Raw genomic sequence first — 23,854 nt, forward strand, 5'->3', positions numbered from 1 at the left:
AGACCGCCTGAGTTCTGTTTCCTCAGGAAAAAAGGCTGGAAACAATATTAATTTTTACAGAGGACATTTGGAATAAATATTCAACTACTGTACCTGCATAGGACCTGGAATGCAAGACAAAACCCTTTCTATGTTTTCAGAATTCACATCAACATCATTTACAGCAACTAGAGCATCTCCTGGAGATAAAACAGACAAAAGTATGAGAAAGTTAGATGGTATTACACCACACTACAAAGCCAAACAGTGTTCTGTTTTAAAAATTAATATGACATTCAAACAATCATAAATGTCTTTTTATTACATTTAAGTAGATGGATTCTAAGTGCAACATTTACTAGGTTTAGAAACATCAGTATATTACCTCAATGCTCTTAAGGCCTTACTGCCACATTTGTCTCATTTTACAAAAAGAACTGTCGAAGCCTCTCCCCTCCATCCAGGCTTATATCACTCTTGTTGCTTGATCAGAAAATCCAACGGCTTCACCAATCAAGTGATGCCCAAGGTGTACTTTTTTCCCCCTGCAAAACCACCTCCTTTCACTTGCGAATCCTTCTCCATTGATATAGACAATACTGTCTCCAAAAGCACTCAAAATCTCACTCTTCTTGTAGCAGCTTACAAGCTCTAGGCCAGCACTTACACCACAGGTTTCAAGTGCTGGCTAAGCCTAACTATTGGAGAATCCCGCCACCCCGAGCCCCTCTCTTTGAAGCATTCCTGGCAGTTACTGTGCATATTAGTAACTCAGCTTAGTTCACTAAATCAGCAGAAAACCATTCACTCTTCCTCATTTCATCCCTACGCCTCCTTTGTCTCTCAAGCCCCATCACAATTTAGTCCCTTCTTTTCCATGCCTAGTCCACTGCTGTGGTTTCTTATTCTGCCCTCTTCAGGCTTTAATCTGCCAGTTCTTCCTGCCTAACGACATCTTGCATTTCCTAAATCTGACTCTCTTTCCATTAATGGACATGGGGAGAAAAAAAATACAGGATCCCAAAGAAAAAGTCTTTAACAGCAAATGGAGAAGATTTGAAAAAATAAGGCAATAAGGCACTAGTTACGAAAGCAAACAGAACTGAATTAGAGCTTACAAACTTAAAATCCACATTGAAGTTTAAAGTACAAATATCAAACTGGGATTTCTATCTGAAGTGACAGAAAATACTCCAGAGAAGTATCCCAGTAAGAATTAGTTGATAACCTCTGCCTCTATCCCCCTCAAGAGATGCATGTTTAATCATGAAGTATGTAGGAAGGATGAGAGACACCAATGGAAATACACCCATGAAGTTAAAAAACATACGGCTACAATAACATCAAAAGATAAAACTACTTAGACCTGTCAAAAAGAACAGAAATTTAGAAGTAAAAATAGAAGGGGTTTTGGCCATTCACCTACTTTCAATTAAACAAAAAAAAAAAAAAAAAAGGAAGTAGCAAAGCAGCAGTAAGAAAAGGATACATAATAAAGATATTTCAGGTATGGTAGTGGGAGACTAAATGAACCAAACGATTTGATTGCTTAAGCTGGCAATTTAGAACATCAGACCAACATACCTAAGTCAGAAAAACTCCTGCTAAAAGGATAGACTTTCATGGTTTCTCTAACAGCAACATCCAAAGTTGGAAGCACTTTTCAGTATAAAAGACACTATATCACAGAGGAAGAAACCAATAAATATTACTGGAATAACAGAAATATAATGGAATTAAGTGGTACATTCATTCTTAAGAAGGTAGCCAAGTAACACAAAACATGAAAAAGACAAACTCAACACCCAAACCCATTATGAAAGGCATTTCCTTTGAACGTAGGTGAGTATTAATAGGACCTGACAGGATCCTATCCAAAGTACTCCTTACAATTCTGTTCACCTGTGCTTAAGAAAGGTGAAAGCAAATAAGATGATCACATTCATAGACATAATGCTGCAGTGGCCATGGGAAACAGAGAACCCCTTCATGTTGGTTAAAGATGAGGTGAGTAAAGGCTACGTGTGAAAGCAGCTACCGTAGAAATCAGAAGGTTCTGTAGTCTCAGAATAGAGACTTTCCAAAAAGCTTTCCAATAAGGCTATCTAGGGCAAATATATATAAGATGAGGCAACATAAACTTATGAAAACAACTCTATTAAGTTAATAGAGGACAACCCCCACTTGGATGCAAGGAGCGTTAGCGGGAACCTAAGGGATATTGTATGATTAAATTAGTGTGAATATAGACCTTTTTGATTAAGCATTGTTAACAGTTAATCTAAGACTAGGGCCGAGATGTCTTGGACGTCGGCTCACTCGTTTAATTAATGACAAGCATTTCTTTTTACAAGAAAAATGAGTGAGAGTTGCTAAGAGAAAATAGTTTTAAGTCGTTTCTGTGTAACAGGAGTTAGGACGCCCCATCCGTCAAGACCACCAAAGACCCCTGAAGAAAGGAAAGCATGCATGGAAGAAACTGAAGTGCCAGTTATATAACTTACGTAGATTAGAATGAGTATCTATTGGATAGGTAGAGTGTGTATGGACGTATTGTATAAATATGATAAGGTAGCCAGCTTTGGTGTGTTTGATTTGTGGAAAACCACTGAGCACCCAGGCTTGTTCAACCCTGAAATAAATTTGCAGTGTCTTTCCCGAGTGTGTGATTATTGGCTCGCTGCACACTGGGCAACGGATCCGCTTTTGGGATAACAAAGTGACTGCCAGTGGCACTAGGATGTATTTTCTTTCTAACTAGGTACTCTTGAGCTTTGTTTTCTAAGGAAATGAGGCTTCTGCAATTGCACTAGGAATAGCTTTGATGCCATTACTAAATTTTAGCCGAAGCTGGAAGAGAATGCACAAGTCACATTACATGCTATGAGCTCTCTTAATGGTCTCCTGCGCCAGGACGTGTGAAAAGCCAGAGGCAGGATTACAGCACCTGCAATAGAGAAATACTCAGCCAAGCGGTAGCAGCAGCACTCATCACTCCTTCAGGCAGCGTAAAGGGATTAGAAAAAGGATATGGATTCGTGGCAAATGTGCATGCTAGTATAACTGTATTTTAAGCCTTGACTTGGCAACAAAAATGTGCTCAACTGCAGAAATAAAGCACTGAACAACTGTAAGGTTCAGTACATATTCCAAGTTTTCTAGGGAGAAGGCTTGCTCAGCTCAAACTAACACAATGAGGGTAACGATGTGCATACTAAGAAAAAGCAGAATCTGTCTCTCTGAGGTCTCTCAATTTCCTAACAATCTAGTAAAGACAACAGAATCAAAGTTTAAAAGAATTCTGGCAGTTTATCATTATTTCTGTCTTCTACCCTGTTGTTAAATACCATGGAATACTGGAATTCTTCGCAGGCACTAGGTTGATCGCTCAAAATGGGTGCAAAACACCATTAAGGCCAATGAGCGTTCTTCTTAACTACCCATCAGTTAAGAAATGCAGAATCCCCCCAAAACGTAAGCAATATTCCTCTTTAATATGCTAGGCAACAACCAACTGCTCGCTGCTACTTTACATTACAGGAAAATTAATTCCTACCCTTTCTTTCAGCAAAACCAAGAAAAGGTTAAGTTTTATTATACAGTCAAAAATTGTACCATTCCTTGGAATGAATTAAATTGGGTTTTCTTTTTCAAGTGATGGTAGCTCTCTCCCTAACCTCTGTGTTCCTTGATGCACAGCAGAGTGAAGTTTTAGCCTGTCGAATCTTCAATGCAACAGTAATTCAAAGATGGGAAAGTTGAAAGTTAAACAGCATTTAAAAGCAACTCAGTAGTCCATGCAAGAGCCCCAGGACTTGAAAATTAGTAATCAAAAGCAGAGCATTCAGGCTACTCTAATATAACAAGAAATTATAAACAGAATTACTACATTCTTTGTTGAAGAACACTGTATTAAAGATCATCATTCACAAATACAAGAGAAAGCATAAATTGCTCTTGCACTCATCTATCTGGAGCGCTGTTTAAACAAACGTTTGTGTTCTGTTTGTTTTACTAGGGACCTTATGAATTCTCTTGTAAAGACCACAGTCGAGTCATCTAATCCACAAAGCCCTTCAAAAGAGCTGCACATGTTTTGTGAGGACATAGGCACCTCAGCACAGAAGGGAATATTTTTGAATCACATCTCCCAAGGTGGAATATACAAAGACACTTTGAAAGGAGAAGATCCATCAGTACTTACATGTTATATACTCAAAGTGTTTTATTTATTCGATGCCTAATGTGCGTATGTAAAACTTTCATTGCAGCAGTAAATATTTATTCCATTCAATTTGTAAAAACGTAATCGTGCCATAAATGGAACTGCTTTCCAGAAGACACAGCCAAAGCAGCCCTGTAAGGCTGCCTTCGTTTTGCCAGAAAATGCTGTATCACTATTAAAGAACTGCAACTTGATGTACAACTGAGAAAATCCACATTTATCAGTATGGACTTTCCAGATTTGGGGGTGGTGGGAGGGGTGTGTTTGCATTTTTTCCTTCTTTTCTTTTTGCCAAACACAACAGCATTCAATGAATGAAGACTAGGAATTAACAGAATGAAAGACATCACTGGCACAATAGGAAGTATATACGATTATGAACACAGAATATCTTAAAGCAGAATATGACCACAAGATCTACCCAGTGTGATAATTAATGCCAGTGAAAGAGTTTATATATGCAAGTGTTGCTTTGTTAGAGTTTCACATCTACACTTTCTTTGAGAATTGTTTCCTCCCCTTTAGCAGTGTGAAAAACTTACAGAAAGTGAGACTGACTTAGGTCTTCAGGCATTAAGTCTGTCAAAAAAATAGCACAAATGTATGAAGTACAGTCTAATTTCACTTAATCAATTTTGGTTAAATGAAATAAAAGGGTAAATGGTGTTTACAACTGTTTTAAGTCGATCTAACTTGATGGTTTGCAGAGTTAAGTCAAATTCTCCCAGTCTAAAACATTGCTGAATTTCAGATGTAGAAAGACATTTCACTAGTGGAGAGAAAAAAGTTGTACAGATGGTACTGCAAACACATTTTTCAATCATTCTTGTGCTCTATGAAGTGGGTGAAAAAAACCCTCCGACTGACTTAAGTACAGAGATCAAAGTGAACGTCTTCCTATAGAAGGAAGAACTACTTCCTTCTATAAGTAGATGTATACACTTACATAGCCAAGAAGCAGATGTTTGCATGAAATGTTATTTTCAAAACCTGACATATAATGCAAAATTTTGCTTTTTTTTTTTTTTTTGGCTTTCCAATAATATGGTTGTACACAAAAAAATTTACTGTATGATACTGGTTAGAATAGCACTTGTCCTGCTCTTATTGGCTTGCATTTCTGCCAGCAATAAGATCACTATTATCTGTCATGAAAGTCACCAGCATATACGTTAATAGATGAAGAACACTAGAACAAAGTTTCACTCAGTTCTATTTTTAGAGACACAGTGTCAGCAACTGCAGTAGAGGAAATAGATTTTCTTCAGGCAGCTCCAGGATATCAGACCCTGAGTCAATAAATTCATCTTTAGAAAAATACATGGCCTTCTCTTCAAGGAATAAAGCAAGCTCTTTTCTTAATCCCATAATAATGAATAATCAAGCTTTTGAGTTCTATCACTTATTATAAAAAGATTCTCAGTCCACAAATCAACTAAGATGTCCATATATGTTCTCCATGCAATGCCAAGCAGAACTGAATTTTACTAGAGTGGTAGAGAGAGACGAGAGGCAGGAATTCTTTCCTATTTTCTTTGTTCTGTGTTTCTATTTTCTCACTACAAAAGACTTCTCACACCCAGTCAGTACGAGCTAAGAACAGCATATAGTGATATCAAACACCTGGTTTGCACACAGCTGATGAAATTACTCCTGTTTTTTTAAAGACACAGTTTAGAAAAGTCTTTGGTACTACTGGCATGCCTGAAATGTTTCTTTCAGACCCCCCTATCACTTTGCCGCATGAGACATAGGACTATTTCTTTTGTTAAATATCCCTTCCCTAGAGATAAGCCCGCAAGTACCATTTCTAGAAGTAGATCTTCTTTGCATTGGCCTGGCGGCACCGATTGATAAGTGAATACCACTTCCATACTGTGATGGAAAGTGAACATTTTTGGCTGAATTAAAATCAGAACCATGTTCACATGGGAGAGGACCGAGGACACTCTTTTCATGAAATCCTGATATTTCATTTCCTCTGTTCCTGGTAATGACTTGGTGGAAGTACTTATAAATGTTCACATACTCCTTCCCAAAAAAGGCAAAGTATGGAACACATTCTGCTGAAGAAAGCCAGATCAATTACTCGCTTTATTTGTTAGTGGGCTGCTTTTACCCAAACCAATGCTGTTACGCTTCAAGAGGAGATTAAAAGAACATAAACGACATCCCAAACTCCACAGCAAGAGCACAGCAAAGCTTACGCAAGCTCTGTATTTCTCTCTTGTGTGCCCAGCATCTCTACTTTGGAAAGCCTTTTCAACAAGTACACCATATATGGTAATTCCTCATGAAAATCTCAAACTCTCACAGTATTTTGGTCCTTGCAAGGACATTTTTCTGAAACACTCTTAGTTCCATGGTCTGCAAATGACAGAACAGCATTTACTTTTGACTGTTGGAAGATGATGGCAAGTTGCTTAATTTTTGTGAATGGATTACCATTTAAAATCACTAGTCTATGCTATAGAAATCTAACAGATATACTTGGCTTTCCAGCAATGATGGCCTTGTTCACCAAAAATTCACAACTCAAACAGCAGTATCTACGATTTTACTATTAAAATTAAAATAAACAAAGATTGCTGCTTAAACATTTCTTTAGTTGGGGAAAACAAATAACCCTCCCACATAACATCAACAGAATTATTGGATCAGAAACCCTTAGAGAACCATTTGCCAGTAAACAGGCTTGGATCTGGACCTTTCATCTAAAGCTTGCAACAGCAGCCTCCATGTTCTGCATATTTGTTCAAAACTAGATTATTATAGTCCATCTTACTATCATCCAAGATTAATTTCTGCCCCTGGGTAGTTTTCATACTTACTTGACAATTGTACCTACTGATCAGGTGAGAAAACTCACACAAACTGTTCAAATATTCAGTGATGAGAGCAGGAAGAACAGAAGATCATTTCAAAGAGGGTAACAATAGTACGCTCTGCTGGTGAAACGAGCTTTCCTGTATTTTCAGTGTAATTGAAATGACTTTTCCATTTGTACTATAGTAAAGATGACGATCAACAGCATTTCTAAGAAGTACCCCCTGCTGTGAATCGGCTAGGTTTCAATTTGGGAGGGTCAAATTATAATGGCATTCCCTAACACAACACTTCTTTGCCTGGATCTAAAAGTGATTATTTAGTGGAGCTTTTTATCTCTGAAGATACACTCAAAGATGAGACTGGAAAGTTTTACATAGCAGACCAAGCTCTGCATATTGTTAGCAATGTACTCAAGGAAGAAAAAAGTTTTGCCAAAAATCCAGAAGACATTTAAAAAGCATGAGATAAAAGCAACTGTATTTCATCTTAACCAAAATGAAAGCGACAGCAAGAACATAAAAATCAGAGGGTTTTGTTTTAAAAATTTAAGATGGATGCTGAACTGCTAAATAAATAAAATAAAAAGATAAATGAACTGACAAACACCACATGCATAGAGTGGCATCTTTTTACAGAGTTACAAAGTGGCAGGGTTTTTTTAGTTTGCAGAACTGTTGTGTTTACTTTCATATGGTCAGCGCCTGCATTCTACTTGGTTAATAAAGCACAGCAACAAGACTTACGACTTCCATATGCAATCTTAAAAAAAAAATTAAAGTGTAGTGCACAAATAACAAACAGATGTTTCAAGCGTTCAAAGCTGTAAGGGATACCCATTTCAGAATAAATTGAAGAAGCCACCTGAGGAAAGTGATTAGTTAGGGAGAAAAAGCAGTTACTTCTACTAAAAAACGTTAAAGCAATAACCACTTTGTAACTGTTTAGTCAGAGTGAAAAAATGAAGAGAGTTTAGTTAGTGTCCCTTACAATTCAACCTTGGTAGACATTTAAGTGACTACCATCCTTTTTACTGACAAATTAGCTAATTTGCCAATGAAAATACAAAGCAATCAGTAACTTGGTTACTATTTAACATATTACAAACCCAAGTCTCAAGAAAAATAAGCTAGAGCGCTCAAATTTTAAATAAGATGGGAGAGTTGGCACATTCTATTGGACATAACTGGCAGGATTTTGGTAGCCGGGTGCTGCAGGAGTGCGACCTGGGCGGCAGGAGGTCACAAGCTGCCTTCTGCTGCTTGTAGCCAGTTCTGAAGCTGGTATAAGCAACTCACCATGTGCCCAAGCATCGCCCAGGCAGGGGAGCCATGGCACCTCTGCCCAAAGGCGTTTAAGAAAGAGCAGCCATCGCTACGGGAAGGGTTGTAGTCCATGGAGGGGACCCATCCCTGAAGGGCTGCAACCTGCAAAGGTGTCATGCTGCAGCAGAGGAAAAGAAGAAGCAAGGAGCAGGAGGAAAACATCACATATACAGTCCCACCTTCTTGTGCCACCCGTTACTTCACCAAAGGGGTCGGGACACACAGTGTTAACATGCAGTAAAAACAAGGGTACCTGATACTGGGAAAGGGGAGAGGTGTTTGGATGAAGCTGAGCCTGGAGAAGGCAGAGGAAAAGGCATTTTCTTAGTTGTTTGGGCTCTTGTTTTATTTTGCTTTAATCTTCTCAGTACCTGAAATAGTGACCTGAAGTTTTATATTAATTGGCAAAAAATTAAATTGGGTAACAACTCCCTGCAACGCCTGCCTGAAATGCATGTTGCAGACTGGTCCCCGGGAAGACTATAGTATGCCATTTTAAAGCATGTATTTTAAAAGGAAAATATACTTAGTATTTGCTTCACAAAACACTACTACAAGAAACAGTCTGCACCATGGAAGGCTATTAAAATATTAAAAAGCAAAACAAGAGCAGGTTAATATCTATGCATATGCAGGTCAGTGAAGATGAACAAAGTTACAACCAAACCAGCCAGCAGGCATTATGCTATACTGATCAGGTATTCCTCACTTGTGATAGCTCAAGAAGCTGCTAACTTTTGTGCAAATACTTCCATTTTAGACTGACCACAGAAATATTCTTCACTGACCTTTTCCACAATTCACAACAGGATTCCCAAAACTTAATTTAACAACAACATCCCCCCAAAGTTCCACAGTATTTTTCTTGAACTTCCTTGTCCAACTTCAGACCCTGTGAGGATCTGAGGGAGCCATCTTTTGAACTACAGTCACTTCTAAATCAGGCTTTGCGTGTATACCATAGCTATTCCATCCTCTGATGGGCAACGCAGAAGCAGTAAACTAGAAAGTTTTTTTGACCAGAACAAAGTTTTTTTTACTGTGTATTATTCATGCAGACAGCATTGAAACCTGAGCAGCTGATTTATGCAAAGCATCCCTATTTCTAGGCACCACATAAAAATTCCAGAGTACTCAGTGTTCACTACAGATATATAATTTGGAAGTATTTTTATATGAAAATTATACATTTTATACTGTTGGCACAGAATACAGCTCATTTTCCTAGATAAGAGCTGAATAACTACAGTATGCCTAAAAGGATTTGTTTCCAATGTGCAAAAACAAGGCCATATTAGTTGATGATAGCCTAGGACATACTAAACTGGTAGACTCTTTAGATTAACTTAAATATTATTCTATTTAAAACAAAACAAACACCCCACAGTTTTTGCCCTCACTAGCTCCAGGAAATATGAAGCGCTGCAGATGAAGTACCACCTCCATTTAGGAGGTTAGCTTTATCTCCCGGACCTGGTATTTGCCTACACTGTTCTGATTTCATACCTGCTTCTACTAACATGCAGTTTTACATGGATCTGTGTCCCAAAATTAACTTACAGGTTATAAATACCCACTCTTACACTAATGAGATTAAATACCATTAAGCAGATCAAGCTGAAACTCACTCCCTTCTCCGCCTCTTTCTGTATCCCCCACTTCTTGACTAATGAGTTCTTTCTGGTAAAATTTGAAAGTTATCCAGTTTTCCCTCTGGAGTATTCTTTAGCATCCCCACCAAAAACACGTGCTAGAAGAATCAGCTAGTCAAAGCACGATTTGCCATTTTACACACACAACATTGGAATTTCAATAGCACTCATGCTGGCTTTGTGGGATTTGTGCTACTACAGTATTGAGATCTTCATGGTCTTCTAACCAACACCATATCTTTGCTCCCTCCCTACGAGGGACCAATTTCAAGGGTAATTAAACAACCTTCCACCCTTAACAGATGCAGCCTAGCAGCCTCACATTTACTGTCTCTGAGGTTAGGGCCTTGTGAGCGCTGAATCCTTTTAACAGCCTCTTGATGCTGGAGGCAGGAGCATTTTTGCTCCTTCATGATGAGCCACAGAAGTTCCTTCCCCTCTGTTATCCACACTTGGGTGCTTGTCAGACCTTCTGTGACCCAGGTTTAACTAACTACACCAGCAAAAACCAGACTGGCGATTTTTCTTCTGGGTTAGTTTTCTGCCAGGTTATTTAGTTGCATCAGCTCATAGAAGCGTCTGACAAGAGCCAAACCAACACAAAGGAGAGCTGCTATACTGGCTCACTGCCTCTGCAGACTGCAGCCCCACTATGTACTTGGAGGCCTTGGGATCACAAGTACTGAAGAAGCAGCTGTTTTACTTGCTAAACAGAAGAATATCCAAAGAAGGCCGTGCAGAGAGTTTGTAACGCATTAATGTATCTTACTCTCTACTTTTTCCTCATTTTTATAGTACAAAATACATGAAAAGCATATACAGTAAAGCTTTTTATCTAAGGGGGATAGTGTGGAAAAGAATGAAAACAAAATACAATATGTGGCAGACCACAGCTTTTCGCCAGTCCCACTTATCCACGGAGCAAATTTTGCATTAAATTAAAGGTGGTGGCAGTGGGGTATTTGTTACTCCAAGTTCAAGCTGCTCACTCCCTGTACGCTTAAAGGATAGTCATCTCCTTACTCTATTAACACCTTCTAGTTTACGTCACATGCTCTTAAAACCACTAATATAGTAAAATAGAATAGGTAACAAAACATCAGGTGCAATGAAATTTATTTAAAAATCCCTCAAGAACTGAAAAAATAGTTGTGGTAAGTAATTGCTTATGTCTCAGGAATATTCAAGTCAGCTGCCTCAAAGAACCCCAAAAATCTTCATTTTAAAGGAAGAGTTCAGAAGTTAACTCTTCATTCGATCACTTACCAATCAAGATTTGACCCGTTTTCATTGCTGAACTACCTGGCACCAAGCCATGTACTACAAGCTTCTCTTCGCCGATTCCTCTGATGACTTTATCCCGCCTGCCCTGTTTTTCTGCTCTTCTGCTGCTCCATGAGGACTGATGGACAATCCCTACTAAGGCCTCCAGCAGCCTGTGCTGCTCATCTTCTCCAGCACTGCACAGTTTTCTGGGATTTACATAAACATACACATCTTTGTATTTTTGCTGAACAGTGACACCCATTTTCTGAGTGGATTGGTGTTTCAATATGGAAGTAGGACCAGTGGAGTGCACATTACAACTTCCACTGCCTTTCTTCCCAGAATTCTTTGGTAAAAGATTCTTCTTTTTTAACATTTTGGTCAATTTCTTCAGTTCATACTTTCTTTCTTTTCGTGATCCCTCTTGAATAACTTCAGCTTCATTTTCACGAAACCTGACGTGATTTACTGCTGGTGTTTCTGGACAGCTGTTCTGAAGCAGAGTTTCTTCTTCACTTTCACTCAATTCTAAATAAAATAATTCCCCATTTTTCTGCACGCCATCCAACCATTCAGGCTCAAGGTCACTGGGAAAGAAAGAAGAATGATCAGTGACAGCTCTGATAAGGAAGACTGCTATATGCAAGTGACATCTTATTACTTCAAGTAGGGAGAGGATAGAAAGAGTGCAAAGGCAGGGAGGGGAAGGAAAAAAAAGTTGTCTCCTGAATATTGAAAGCTCAACTGCTTTATGTGTGCCATGAGGGTAAGAACTCTTCTTGGACAAATGACGGATATGGTAAGAAAAGACATCCCTCCCAGATGTTAAAATAGTTTCTTCAAATGCCTTACAGGAAAACAGCAAAAAGCAATATTTCTTTTTCTGAAAACAAACAAACAAGAGCAACCTCAAACCATTTCTTTCACATACAAGCTTTAATTAGTAATTACATTCATGGGCACAATGGGGCTTTCTCTTAGAGAGAAAAAATGCCATCCTATTTGTTCTCGCTCATATTTCCCCTTAGGCATTTATGAGACAGATTGTACTGCAAGCCCTTTGAAAAGACAAGGTGAACATTTTAAAATCACCTCAATATATAAAAAAAAGAACCCCAAGACGAAATACAGGTAACACTTTTTAAAAGACAAGTTCAAAATAGCATGCTCAAGCTCACATGCAAAAACACACAATAAAAAAGTAAAGAGGCAGCACTGCTACAGAAAAAGTTCTAGCAGCTGGAGTGGATCACTTTAAGTCTCTAGCAACAAGCTGCTGTGAAGGAGAGGCAAGGCAACTACAGGATGTACTAACAGGAGTACCATCTGCACAGCACAAAAAATTTTTTGTCCTAATTTGGCAATGGCAATGTGTCAACCGTGTCCAGTTTTGGATAGTACATTTTAAGAAAGATGTAATAACTGGAACAAGCCCAGAGCACAGAGATAAACAGTAAATAGTTTATAAACATGTTTTAAAGGGAAAGAGACTGAAGGAAATCATACTCTTGGCTGGGAAAAAAACCAAACCAAAAACAATAGCTGAGGGGCAACAGGCCAAAAGGTCCACTCCCTCACCCCAAGATGAACCACAGAATATTACTACAGAAGGATGAAGATCAATAAGGGTCAAAGTAGGAATACTTAGTGGTTTAATTTACCAAAGTATTTAAGGTAAATATTAAGAGAGCTTTTTTGATCACACATGGACAATTAAAAAAAATATCAGCATTAGCAGGTGATGTAAGGAACATCTGGGATGTTCTGTATGGAAGATTTTTGGGAACAGACAAGACCAGTTCATCCTTCCTGACTAGACGTCAAACAGATCTCCCTTCCTGTGAATCTGAAACCACACTGACAAAAATCAAATAAGGAAAAACTAGAACGGAGACTTAATCATATCATTAGTTGTTTAAAGTTAACTTATATTCATACACTTTATACAAGAGCTAGCTAATATTACTGAATAAAGGAAGCAAATTTTTTTAAAAACTAATATATAATTCAAATAGAGCATTAATTTGAATACTTAGATAAATGATACAGCTTCAAAGTTTAGCTGAACAGAGAACATTACACAAAGACACTGCACGATGGCACCTTTAAGGGCTCAAAGAGAGGATCTGGCTTGACTAAGAATACAGAAAACACTGGCGTTTCTCTCTTCGTGGAACCCCAGTGACTTAAAGTCTATGGATGTTGCAGACAGGAAGAAACATCACGCACTTCATCTGCATTTATTAATTATTTTGCCCAAGTTGATAGTTTTAAAAGAAGAGCCACCACTCATGATAATTCAGCTACTCCTGATGGTCATGGCTAAGTCAGTGTTTGCATCTTCTACAATGCCATATCAAAATCTTGAGTATCTTACTCAGGAAAGTAATCAAAATGATAACAACATCTAAAGCTGTTGCGGCCAGACAATTACCTGATGCAACACCTCTCAAAAGGTGGTAGGTAAGAAACAATGTGACAGAGTTCTTCCCTGGTTTGTTTTTTTAACAAGGACTCCTGCATTCTGGTACATGTAAGCTGTAGCTGTACGCTTCTACGGGAGAACTTATCTTGGGCCGCATATCTCCGGGACACAGGGCTCTACCCACCCTGGGGACAGTGATGCACAGACATCAATATGATGGATACAAAATGTCTGTTTATTTAGCTGCGTCACACGCTTATATAGCTCTTGCGCTTCCTGTTCCTGCCACTCCTATGGGGAGGAGTCTATCTTTCTGTCACAGCCCGTGATCTTCCGGTCGCCGATCCCTGTCTATTCCCCTACAGTAAGCAAAATAGGGAAAAACCAAAACTGATATAGGAAACATTATGATGTGACAGTAGGATAGCCTTTTTACTCCATCTTTGAAAGGGATCGCGCTCTTTGGAAAAGCTGTTTCTTCTCTGGAGTAGGTGTCAAAATTTCAGCTTCGACGTCAGTTCGTACACTCATGTTCTCCAGCTTCATCATCTTGGATTTTTATCATGATCTTGACTTTTATTAGAACCTACTATATGAATCAAAGGAAAAAAAAAACGGGGGGTGTGGTGTTTACACTGGCTCCACTCATACAGATGCACCCCAGAGAGAAGGCTTATCAGGGAGGAGCACTTATGGCAAAGTCACTCTACGCAAATAAGCTGATGAAGCCAGAAGACTGAGAAAGCATCACAATGGCATGAATTGCTCTCCTTGAAGGCATTTTCATGAGCGTACTGTAAAGGAACTATCACTTTCTGAACACAGATTCATACAGACATCTAAAAAAGCTAAGTCTGAAACAAGAAATTTGCGTGATGACAGGTCTTCTCCCTAGTGCTGTAGTTTCATAACTGATTTAAACCAGGATAAATAAAATGTGTGCAAAGTAAAAATCTCATTTCCATCTCTATTCCCTGTGCCAAAACAAGCACTTACACAATAACCTGAGCTTCTATACAGGTCTGGAAGCTTCAGTCAAGGCATCTAAAAATCTGGGAGACCTGCATTCCTTTAAGAGCGGCTTCACTGATCCCACACAGATATTTCTTCCTCGGGATGTCTGAAAAACTGTGCCAGCTGAAATTGTCCATGTATGGAAGACACACATACTAGATACGAAGGATGCAAGGTCTGATTCTGAAGCAAGAGAAGACTGTTCTCACCCAAGGAAACGCAGAAACAATGAACAGTTAACATCTATTAGCCTTGTTTTAAAGCAATTAAAGGTAACAACAAATCAAGGGGTAACTATTTTACTCCACTGTATGATTAAATTCCACCCATATGATACTTTGTCATTGCCCAGGCAGAGGTTGGGAAAGCTAAACTTCTTTCTTAACTTCTGCAAAGTACAGCTTCAGATGAGGCATCAACTTCACATATGCAAAGCTGCCTAGAGGGGTTCTGATCCATCACAATTAGTGAAAGTGACAGCAGATGTTAAACTCTGTCAAAATAGACAAAACTATTAAAAAAAAAAACACCACACTACTTCCACAATGGCATCTAGGTGTACTTGCTCAAGCAGGAGGGTTGGACAAGATGATCTCCCGAGGTCCCTTCCAACCCCTACCGTTCTGTGATTCTGTGATAGATAAGCATTCTCTTCATGGCTCTGTCTGAAAACAGGCCTTGAACAAAATCACAGTGCTCTGACAAAGAAGCACTCATAACACCCATTTCTGCCCCCGCATGAATGCTCCTTGGTGTGTCTTGGTTTGTCCACATTAGCTGTAGTATCAAGCAGCACGGTTTGAACTGCCAGAAGTTTATTCTGGAAGTCAGTAACTTTTGGTTCAGAAAACTATTCCCAAGGTTTTTTTCTCTTTAATCAAATATGGCTAATCATAAAACCACACACAGATCATCGATAGAGGAACAAACACCATTATCTTAAAATGGCTAACAGACATATCTTTGTACCTGATACTTTGCAAAACTGTACTGTTTCTCCCTCCCTTTTCATTACAAGTCTCACCTTAACTTCTTGTTTCTGTACTCAGAAGGTTGGAGTGTTATGGGTCCAACAGAAGAAACTATTTAGACCCAAAGTTAAAGCTTCTCTGTTCTGTTGATGCAGCGATAGAGAAGATGCATTTCAATTTATCCATCAATACTAAACATTGTGTTCTGTGTTGAAAACTGTGCAACACAGCTTTATCCTCTGAACATGTATAAAGTACGCCAGTAAATTGGCATTTTAGACAAAAGAACGGGAAAATAAAAAAAAACCAAACCCACCCACAAAAAAAAAAAAAAGAAAAATAAGAAAAAAAAACCAGCATGGCTTCAGGCAGAGGTGTTACAATTGTGTTACAACTGAGTTCTGGCTTATAAATATATGAACAAAATAAGATAGGCGTACATCCAACAGCTTTAGCTTTGTCTCTCACGGAGCCAGAGGTATGGGACAACCGCAAAACAAAGTATACTTAAACACACTTCAAACCTCTCCCACTTAAATCTTGTTTTTCTTCTTCAGTTCAATGCATAAGGAAAATAACATGCCAAATAAAATGCCACTGATGCGACCCTGAAACACACATTTGAACTGTGAAGCAAAGTTGCTTTCATGCCAGGAACAATGTGAGAGTAAATGTTTATATGAATTAAAAAAAAAAAGAAAGCCCCAGTGGTTGCATATATGACTTTAAAATATGCATTGGTATTACAGAGTTGTCTTCTCACCTACTATTTCGCAAAAGATAGATCACTAAAATAGTAAGACCGCATCTCCAATGCTAAAGCATTTACAGTACACGAGCCAAGTCCCTCTGTCCCTTCTTTCTCTTTCTCAGGCAGTGTCCGGCTGGGATACAGGAATCAACCCAAGGACTGCCCGCTAGGTGAACTAACACTGCTGCTCACCACGTTCCTTTCAGGGTTCTGCCAGAGAAATGCAGTCTTACAAAGCAAAAAGTGGATGAGGTGATCTCCAGAGGTCCCTTCCAACCCCCGCCATTCCGTAATTCTGTGACGGCGCGCCTGGCTGCTCCCAGCCGGGGCAGTCGGAGAGGGCGGCCTGAGGAGAGCACACACTGAAGAAGACACTGAGCAAAAACCTTGCAGCGCTCAGGAGCGGGGAGAGGTGGTCCCAGCTGGGGCAGTCGGAGGAGGCCCAAGGGGAGCACACTCAGGGAGAACAGCAAGCAAAGCCTTGCAGCGCTCAGGAGCAGGGAGAGGGGAAAGCATCGTGCTCAGTGCTGGGAGACACGGCGCCCCACAGCTTTAGCCGCCCGAGCGCCCGCCGAGTGTCAGGGGTCTCCAGCACGTTTCAGGGACCCGAGCGAAGAGCCCCTTATCTAGCGGTGCTTGCAGAGACCGAGGCCCGCGCGGGGAGCAGGAAAGCCCCCGTTGGCGGGGGGCTGCGAGCCCCGCCCCAGGGCACCGCGGCTCGCTCGCCCGCCCCGCCCTTACTCGGAGCTTGTAGACAGCGAGGTGGCGCACGACTCGCTTTCGCTGCCGGTGCCGGTGGCCTCACGCTCGGCGCCTTCTCCCCTCGGCGGCTCCATCCCCTCAGCTGCAGCCCGGCTCCCGCCGTGCCCCCCGGACGCCATGACACCCGTACCCGGCGCCCCACGTGACCCTCGCCCTGCCCTTCCCATTGGCGGGCCGGGCCCGGCGCCATGGAGACGGGGGGAAGCCTGAAGGCGCTGCCGGGGCCGCCGCGCGCGCGGAGCGTTAACGGTCGCGGCGGCGCCGCCTGTGAGGCCCCCGCGCGCGCGGAGCCCCGCCGCCGCCAGCCGGCCCCGGGAGCGGTAATCATTTCCAAGTGCCTAACCTCCCCGTCTACCTCCTGAGAACGAACAGCCGAGTCTCACTGGAAAGTCTTTCAGTGGGTCGATACGGAAGACATAACGGCGAACAGACCATTTATTTAGTCCTCTGATAGCAAGGCCTCAGCAACAGTCCCATGAAAGAGACTGTTAATGAAACTCAGTCATGGGGCGAGCCTCAAAGCATCGCTTGCAATCCAAAACTGATTTTTGAAAGAAACGTGAGGTAGTTGTCATCAAGTCAAACGGTTACAAGTGGAAGACTTCTGTGTTTTGTTATGCTCCATTATAATAATTTAAGACTCATTAGAAACTAAGATGCTTCTCTTTAGGTTAGGGAGGAGAGGCAAGGATGTGAGACAGACCCAAACAAGCTCGACTGGCACCTCAAAGCAGTCAATGTGGTCTACAAATGCAAAACTGTGCACAGTCAAGAAAGGTAAAAAAAACCTACTCAGTTTTCAGGACTTAAATTATTTACATCCATGAAAAACAAGACCCACAGCAACCCTGCAGACAACTTGCTGTGTAGCTATGTCAGTAGACCTATTAAGACACTCATGGTGAATAAGGAAAGGTTTGGAGAATAATTGTTGGAGCACTTTTAATGCGTTGGATTTAATCTCTGCTCAGTGGGATTTTTGCACAGCTTCAGCAGCGAGGTTTTATAGTGCTGGAGCACTACGTAGGAGTCACAGAATTCTGGTATGGAATTCCTGTGCTTGAAACTATTTTAGGGAAGTGTTTGTTAATTAAGTGTGATTTCAAGTGAATTAACAGACAGAAATGTTTTGGACTCGTATCCATGTGATTAAGGCTTCAACTGGAGTAGTTAAAGATACCTAAGTTACACGCTGTGGCCATTCTGAAGTGCCTGTACAAGGCCTGATTTTAAAGATAAACAATGTTGCGTGGATTTTAAGACTACAAACCTATCCAAAGGAGGAGATAGAAACACTCCCTACCTACAGAAGATAAGTTTTTTCTAATATGGTTTCATGCAGTATACAACAAGATATGGTAGATAATGTAAGGGTTTTTTCCCATCTGAGCTGGCAACAACCACTTCACACAAAGTATATAATCCACGTGTGGTAGACAATTCTTGAAAAAACAAAAAAATCAGCTCTTTGGTTGTTTCCAATTGTCAGAATGCAAGATATGCACCAACTTGCATTCTTTCTATCACTTCCAGAAGAACAGGTGGAAGAAATATTTTTAAAGTACCCTACTTCCCAAACCATTTACTTTGTGAAAACAAAATAGTCTGCATAAACAGCATTTCCCAAAGAGCCTAATGAGTTATGGTTTTCTAAGTGGAATTACTACAGCAGTTAGAATTTTAATAGAGGTAGGCGAGATACACTGCCCCACCCTCCTTAATGCTGCCGATACTTGCAAGCACTTCTAATACACTGAACAGCACGCTGAAGTGTTTCTGTAGAGAAGTGATAGTCTATGCCAGATGGCCCTGTGTTAGTTATGTTAAATTTCACTGAGTTCAAGAGTTGGTTAATTGTTTCCAGTTGTTTGCTCCATAAGTGAGAAATACAGGCTCGCTAAAAAGGAGGTGGCAGTCTTGCACTACTTGCTATTTTATAGGGATAACCGTCTCATGAAGGAAAGGATGATGGAAGACTTTGGTCCACTGAGAGAGGTAGTTGGGAGTCACCTAAGTATTTTTCTGAAATGAATGTGGAATTTTTTGCTGCTGTGGGAACAATTAAAGATCGCAAGACATACTATATCTCACACAGCAGGGTTTTATTTTAGTGAAGACACAGATTTTCCCACAAAATCCCTCTTGAGAGAAAAGCCTCTCCTTTCTTGTGCATAAATATTAGGAAAAGACTTAAAATAATTTGTCTTCTGGCAGATCTTTTACACTTAGTCCAAGTAGCTGGGCTGATGATTCTCACTTCGGAACCCATAAGCCTTCTACAGTAGGTTGCCATTATTAACAAGCAGATGGTAAAAAATTTGCCACAGGGCATCTCTGGCATCAGTACTACCGTTCACCCTTACTGACAACTGGTTAATGAACATTTAAAAGTGGATAATTAAAAAGAACTCCCTTTTGCCTTAAGGTTGTTCTGATTAGCTGTTCCTGCAAGGAACTAAATCCATGTGTGGAAATTCATTTCAGAACAAGAGTTCCTTGTTACTTTTTCAGTTTAACCTGCTTCAAAAGCCATTGTGCCTTAAAAATAACAGTCTACCTTGATCCACATTTATATTCAGGAGTAGATCACAGTGAAAAGAGTTAAAGAGTATAGGATACACCAAAGAGATGTAATGGTCCTTCCTAATAAAGGAGGAAAATAACTAGGGCATAGCTCTATTTTTTGGTTCGGTTGCATGGATACTTGCGAACCCTTACCTGAACCACTGCCCAATTTAAACTGCTAACAGTTTTCTATAGTTACATACTGACAACTCATTTTTTCAACCTGATGATGACGAAATGAGTCTGGAGTTATAGTCTTTCCGAGCAGCTAGATGGAAAAGCAGAGGGAAATTTAGGATTAGCGTTTATGACTACTCCCTCTTGTCATGTTTGGTTTTGCATAGTCAGGCCTGACTTTAGCAGTTTTACCAGGACCCATGACTCACCGATGATACGCCAGATTAAGCTCGCTGATTCACATTCAGCAGGCATGTTGGGCCTGACTTGTGGATATAGTCGAGCTCTTCTCAACACAGGGCCGAAAACCAGGACAGCGTTAAGCCTCCAGTATACTGGGGCAAACTAACACTCCCTCTGCTATGAGGGAACGCTGTCTGATGCTCTCAAGTACCCAGTTTATGCCCATGAGGTGCCAGTCCAGGGATTGTATCAGATCCCTGATTTTTTAGCAATCTCCCCTTCTTCTTCAGGGTCATTCCCCCTTCTAAATGCCAGTGTGGGTGAGGAAGAGCACAGACCGCAGTGCTGTCTGTACTATTGCAGTGCTCCAAACTGGGACAATTCTCTAACGACTGGATCTGCCAGCTTTCCGGCTCTTTTGTTCAGCGTAGGCAGAACAAACAGGCTGTAGTAATACTGTAAGACAAATTTCAGTGGATATACCTGGACTATAGTTGAACCTGTCTTTCTTACACTGACTAAGCGTATCAACAGCATTTTAAGTGTTCCTTTGCTTTCTCCCTCCCCTTCCATACTTCAAATTACAGCTCTTCATTATTAGCAAAGAAATAAGAAGGCCTAAGTGACTTGTTATTCCATTTTTTTCTTTCTGCTTGTTTTCAAATCAGATATTTCCAGGAAGGCTCTGACAACAACTGAACAGACATAACATGGTATATTACAAGCAGATAAAACTAAGAGGAAAATATTTTCATCTTTGTTCAGCAGTTCTGTTTCTTGCTGCTAACACCTGCTTTACTCAAACATCTGAAGAAACACTAACTAAAACCTGGATTGCTGAAGAGTGACATGACAGGCTTTTCAGCTAGAGTCCTATTAATTTTTTATTCCTCCAGTGCACAGCATGAGCAAAAATGAGATAGAAAAAAGTTCCTCTTTTTTAAAGATTAATGACAGCAATCCAGCTTTCCCCTACCCTGCCAAAGTCTTTCATAAGGGACAAAAGGCACATCACAGGTATTCCTTAATGAATAAGATTTTGTGATTACAAGGTTTACATATAAGTGCATGAATAAGACTGCGATTACAAAATCTTCTGTTGACAGCTTTTCTGACAGTATTGCAGAGAGACCATCCGTAGCACAGTGGCATGAATTGAACAGTGATACTGGACTGTCACTTCAGCTGGGATATTTCCATATAGACAGACTAAATGGAGGCTGAAGGCTACCTTTGTGACCAAAGGAACAGAAATTTTGTGAGAAAACACTCCAGTGCTTGATAAATAAACCAGGCTGTTCTGACTTTTTAAGCTTTCTGTATCAAATTCCCTCTATGCAACTGGATCACAGAAAGTAATTTAGGAGAAGAACATAAAACCAGCGTAAGACTGCCATGAAGAATTCCGGAAGACTAGTTCAACATATCTCATTCTTTCGGGATACAGTCTTACAGAGCTAAGAGATTTCTCTAGCATGAAAAGCAGCTGTAATTCCAAATAAGATTTTTTTTCCTACTGTTTTTACTTCACTTTAAATCTACAGGCTTTTTTTAGGATCACCTGCTATGCATAGCAGGCACGTCAAGCATGAAAGAAAACCCTTATTTGCAGTCAGTCAACATGCACATGCTTCAAGTATGAATAGTACCTTATTACACTGGGAGTATACTCATATAAGCCATACCATGGGGCAGCATGTTTTCAATCCAACTTTGAAATGGAACATTTTCTGTTAAGTCACTGACAAATGCATGTACAGGGTTTCAGATCCCAGAGGGACCCCCGGCAGCATATGGGCACACTTATTGCTTATAAAGCGGCTTCAGAGTGCAATGCGGGAGCAAGCTGATTGCGGCGTGCCCTCCTCCTGTACTCTCTGCTTTCATCCTCGGTGTTGACAGGAACGGATTCTAAGCCACTACTCAGTTTGGTGCTTTGAGCCGGAGAGAAGCTGAGCTAAGAATTAGTTGTTAGTTTCCATAGCAAGAGCTGTTTGGAGTCGGCACTGAGAGAAAGCGTACTTTGTCTTTGCAGTAGGAAATAAATCAATGTAGCCAAGAAAACGTGTTAGGAAACGAGCGCTGTGCAGAACAACTGGAGATGAGCTTCTCTTGGGTACTGCTCAACGGGATGGTGTTTTCCTTGTGAAGTTTAAGTGGCTCTCAGTGCAAAGAAAGTTGCATGGAAGGTGGCTTTGAAAGTCCTGCATGGGCCTAAAGATCTTATTGTCAAGATTTCTTTGGGGGGATGCTGTGGAGAATTGCATGTTAGGGATGGTGAAGGCAGGGGAAAAAGCAGCTTCTTAGGCAGTGTGCCCGTTGCACATGCCTTGAAGGACTGCTCGTCTTGAACTTGTGTGCGAGTTAAGGTATTTTTCTTTTCCTCCCCTTAAGGAAGGGCTGAAAACGCTTTTGGAATTGATGCCACAGAGCTTCCCTCCACCATCCCGTTTCCTTACACGTGTAAGAAACGCAGAGGCAGCCCCTGGGCTCCCAGGCGGTCCTGCCGGGCACCCTTCAGCACGGCACCAGGGGAGCTTCCCTCACCTGCAGGCCCACCGCCTCGCCCGGAGGGAGAGAAGGAAACCCCAGGGCAGCCGGTGCCCGGCGGGGCGGCCGCCCTTCCCCTTCCCCTCGCGTGCGCACCGGGGCCGCCCCCGCTCCCGCCGCCCGGGGAAGGTGAGGGGCGGCGGGGACACGGCCCTTCTCGCTTTCTGCCTCGGCAACAAAAGGCCACCGCGGGGAGCCTCTCCGAAGAGTCGGGGGCTCAACGCTGCCGATCCCCGGCCTGCTTCTGCCCCCCCTCCAGGGGACGCGGTCGGAAAGCGAGGGGCGCCGGAGCCTCCCAAACCCGGGAAGCGAACTCCCGCGGCGGGCCGGTGCGGGAGCCGCCTCCCCGTCCCCGCCACTGACCTGTGCAGCAGGACGCTCTGCACCGAGTCCAGGTCCTCCAGGTTTCTGGTGACGGGCCGCGGGATGCTGTACCTGCCCGCCCCGAACATCGCGGGTGCCCGCGGCCCCTTCATCGCCCCGCCGCACCGGGAACTGCGGCCGGCCGCGGGCAGGTGGGAGCCCTTCAACCCACCCGCCTCCACCGCGCCTCCACCGCGGTCCTAGAGCCCGCCGGCGCCACGCCGCGGGGCGCCGGGGGAGGCGTCCCGGGCACCCGGGAGCCGCGGCGTGGGCTGGGGAGATGGTAGGGCTGGTCCCCAAGAGATGGTGGTCTGCTGCCGCCTGCCTCCGCCGGGGGGCCTGTCCCAGACCGCCTCCCGGCCGCCGACGGGGGCTGCCTGACCCTCTGGCACGGTATTGTTTCTCCCAGGAACCAGCAAACCCTGTAAACACAAGTTTCATATAAATGCAGGAAAATCACTCCTAACTCCACCCGTAGATTTTTTTTCCCAGAGCTGCATCCAACAGCTCCCGTTGTGTGAGAAAACAGTTCTTCCCCACGAATTTTCCTGCTGGTTAAAATAATGGAATTGCCCCATTGATTCTACCTCCTGAAGTATTAATATGAAAAATTATCAATCCCACAAAATCTAATCCAGTCTTTTGTTTCCCTCTTTCACAAAACAGTCAGTACAAGCACTTTCAGGCAATTACTGAGTTACAGGACTCCTTACTGGTTTCCCATCTACAAAATTCTGGCACAGTTTATTGAATGAACAGGGATGCCAATCTATAAAAGTGGTGCAATCCATATCTTCACCATTTTTATTTCTTACCATGA

At 41.7% G+C, this 23,854-nt stretch overlaps 1 protein-coding gene across 2 annotated transcripts in view; it reads right to left on the reverse strand.

The window, feature by feature from the left end:
- The window catches only part of INTU (inturned planar cell polarity protein), a 57,573-nt gene extending 34,246 nt beyond the window's left edge, over positions 1–23,327 (reverse strand). The window contains exons 1-3 of one of the 2 annotated variants that reach the window (XM_064450489.1): positions 23,035–23,327; positions 11,274–11,860; positions 94–179 (exon numbers count right to left, since the gene is read on the reverse strand). In XM_064450489.1, coding sequence (XP_064306559.1) covers positions 94–179; positions 11,274–11,860; positions 23,035–23,147 — 786 coding nt within the window. In that variant the 5' untranslated portion in view covers positions 23,148–23,327. Of the gene's footprint in view, positions 1–93; positions 180–11,273; positions 11,861–17,175; positions 17,325–23,034 lie in introns of those variants that run through there. The other variant, XM_064450488.1, reaches the window with a different exon arrangement.
- Positions 23,328–23,854: the final 527 nt, after the last annotated feature.

This window comes from Phalacrocorax carbo, chromosome 4 (genome assembly GCF_963921805.1).
Source record: "Phalacrocorax carbo chromosome 4, bPhaCar2.1, whole genome shotgun sequence".
Lineage (NCBI taxonomy): Eukaryota > Metazoa > Chordata > Aves > Suliformes > Phalacrocoracidae > Phalacrocorax > Phalacrocorax carbo.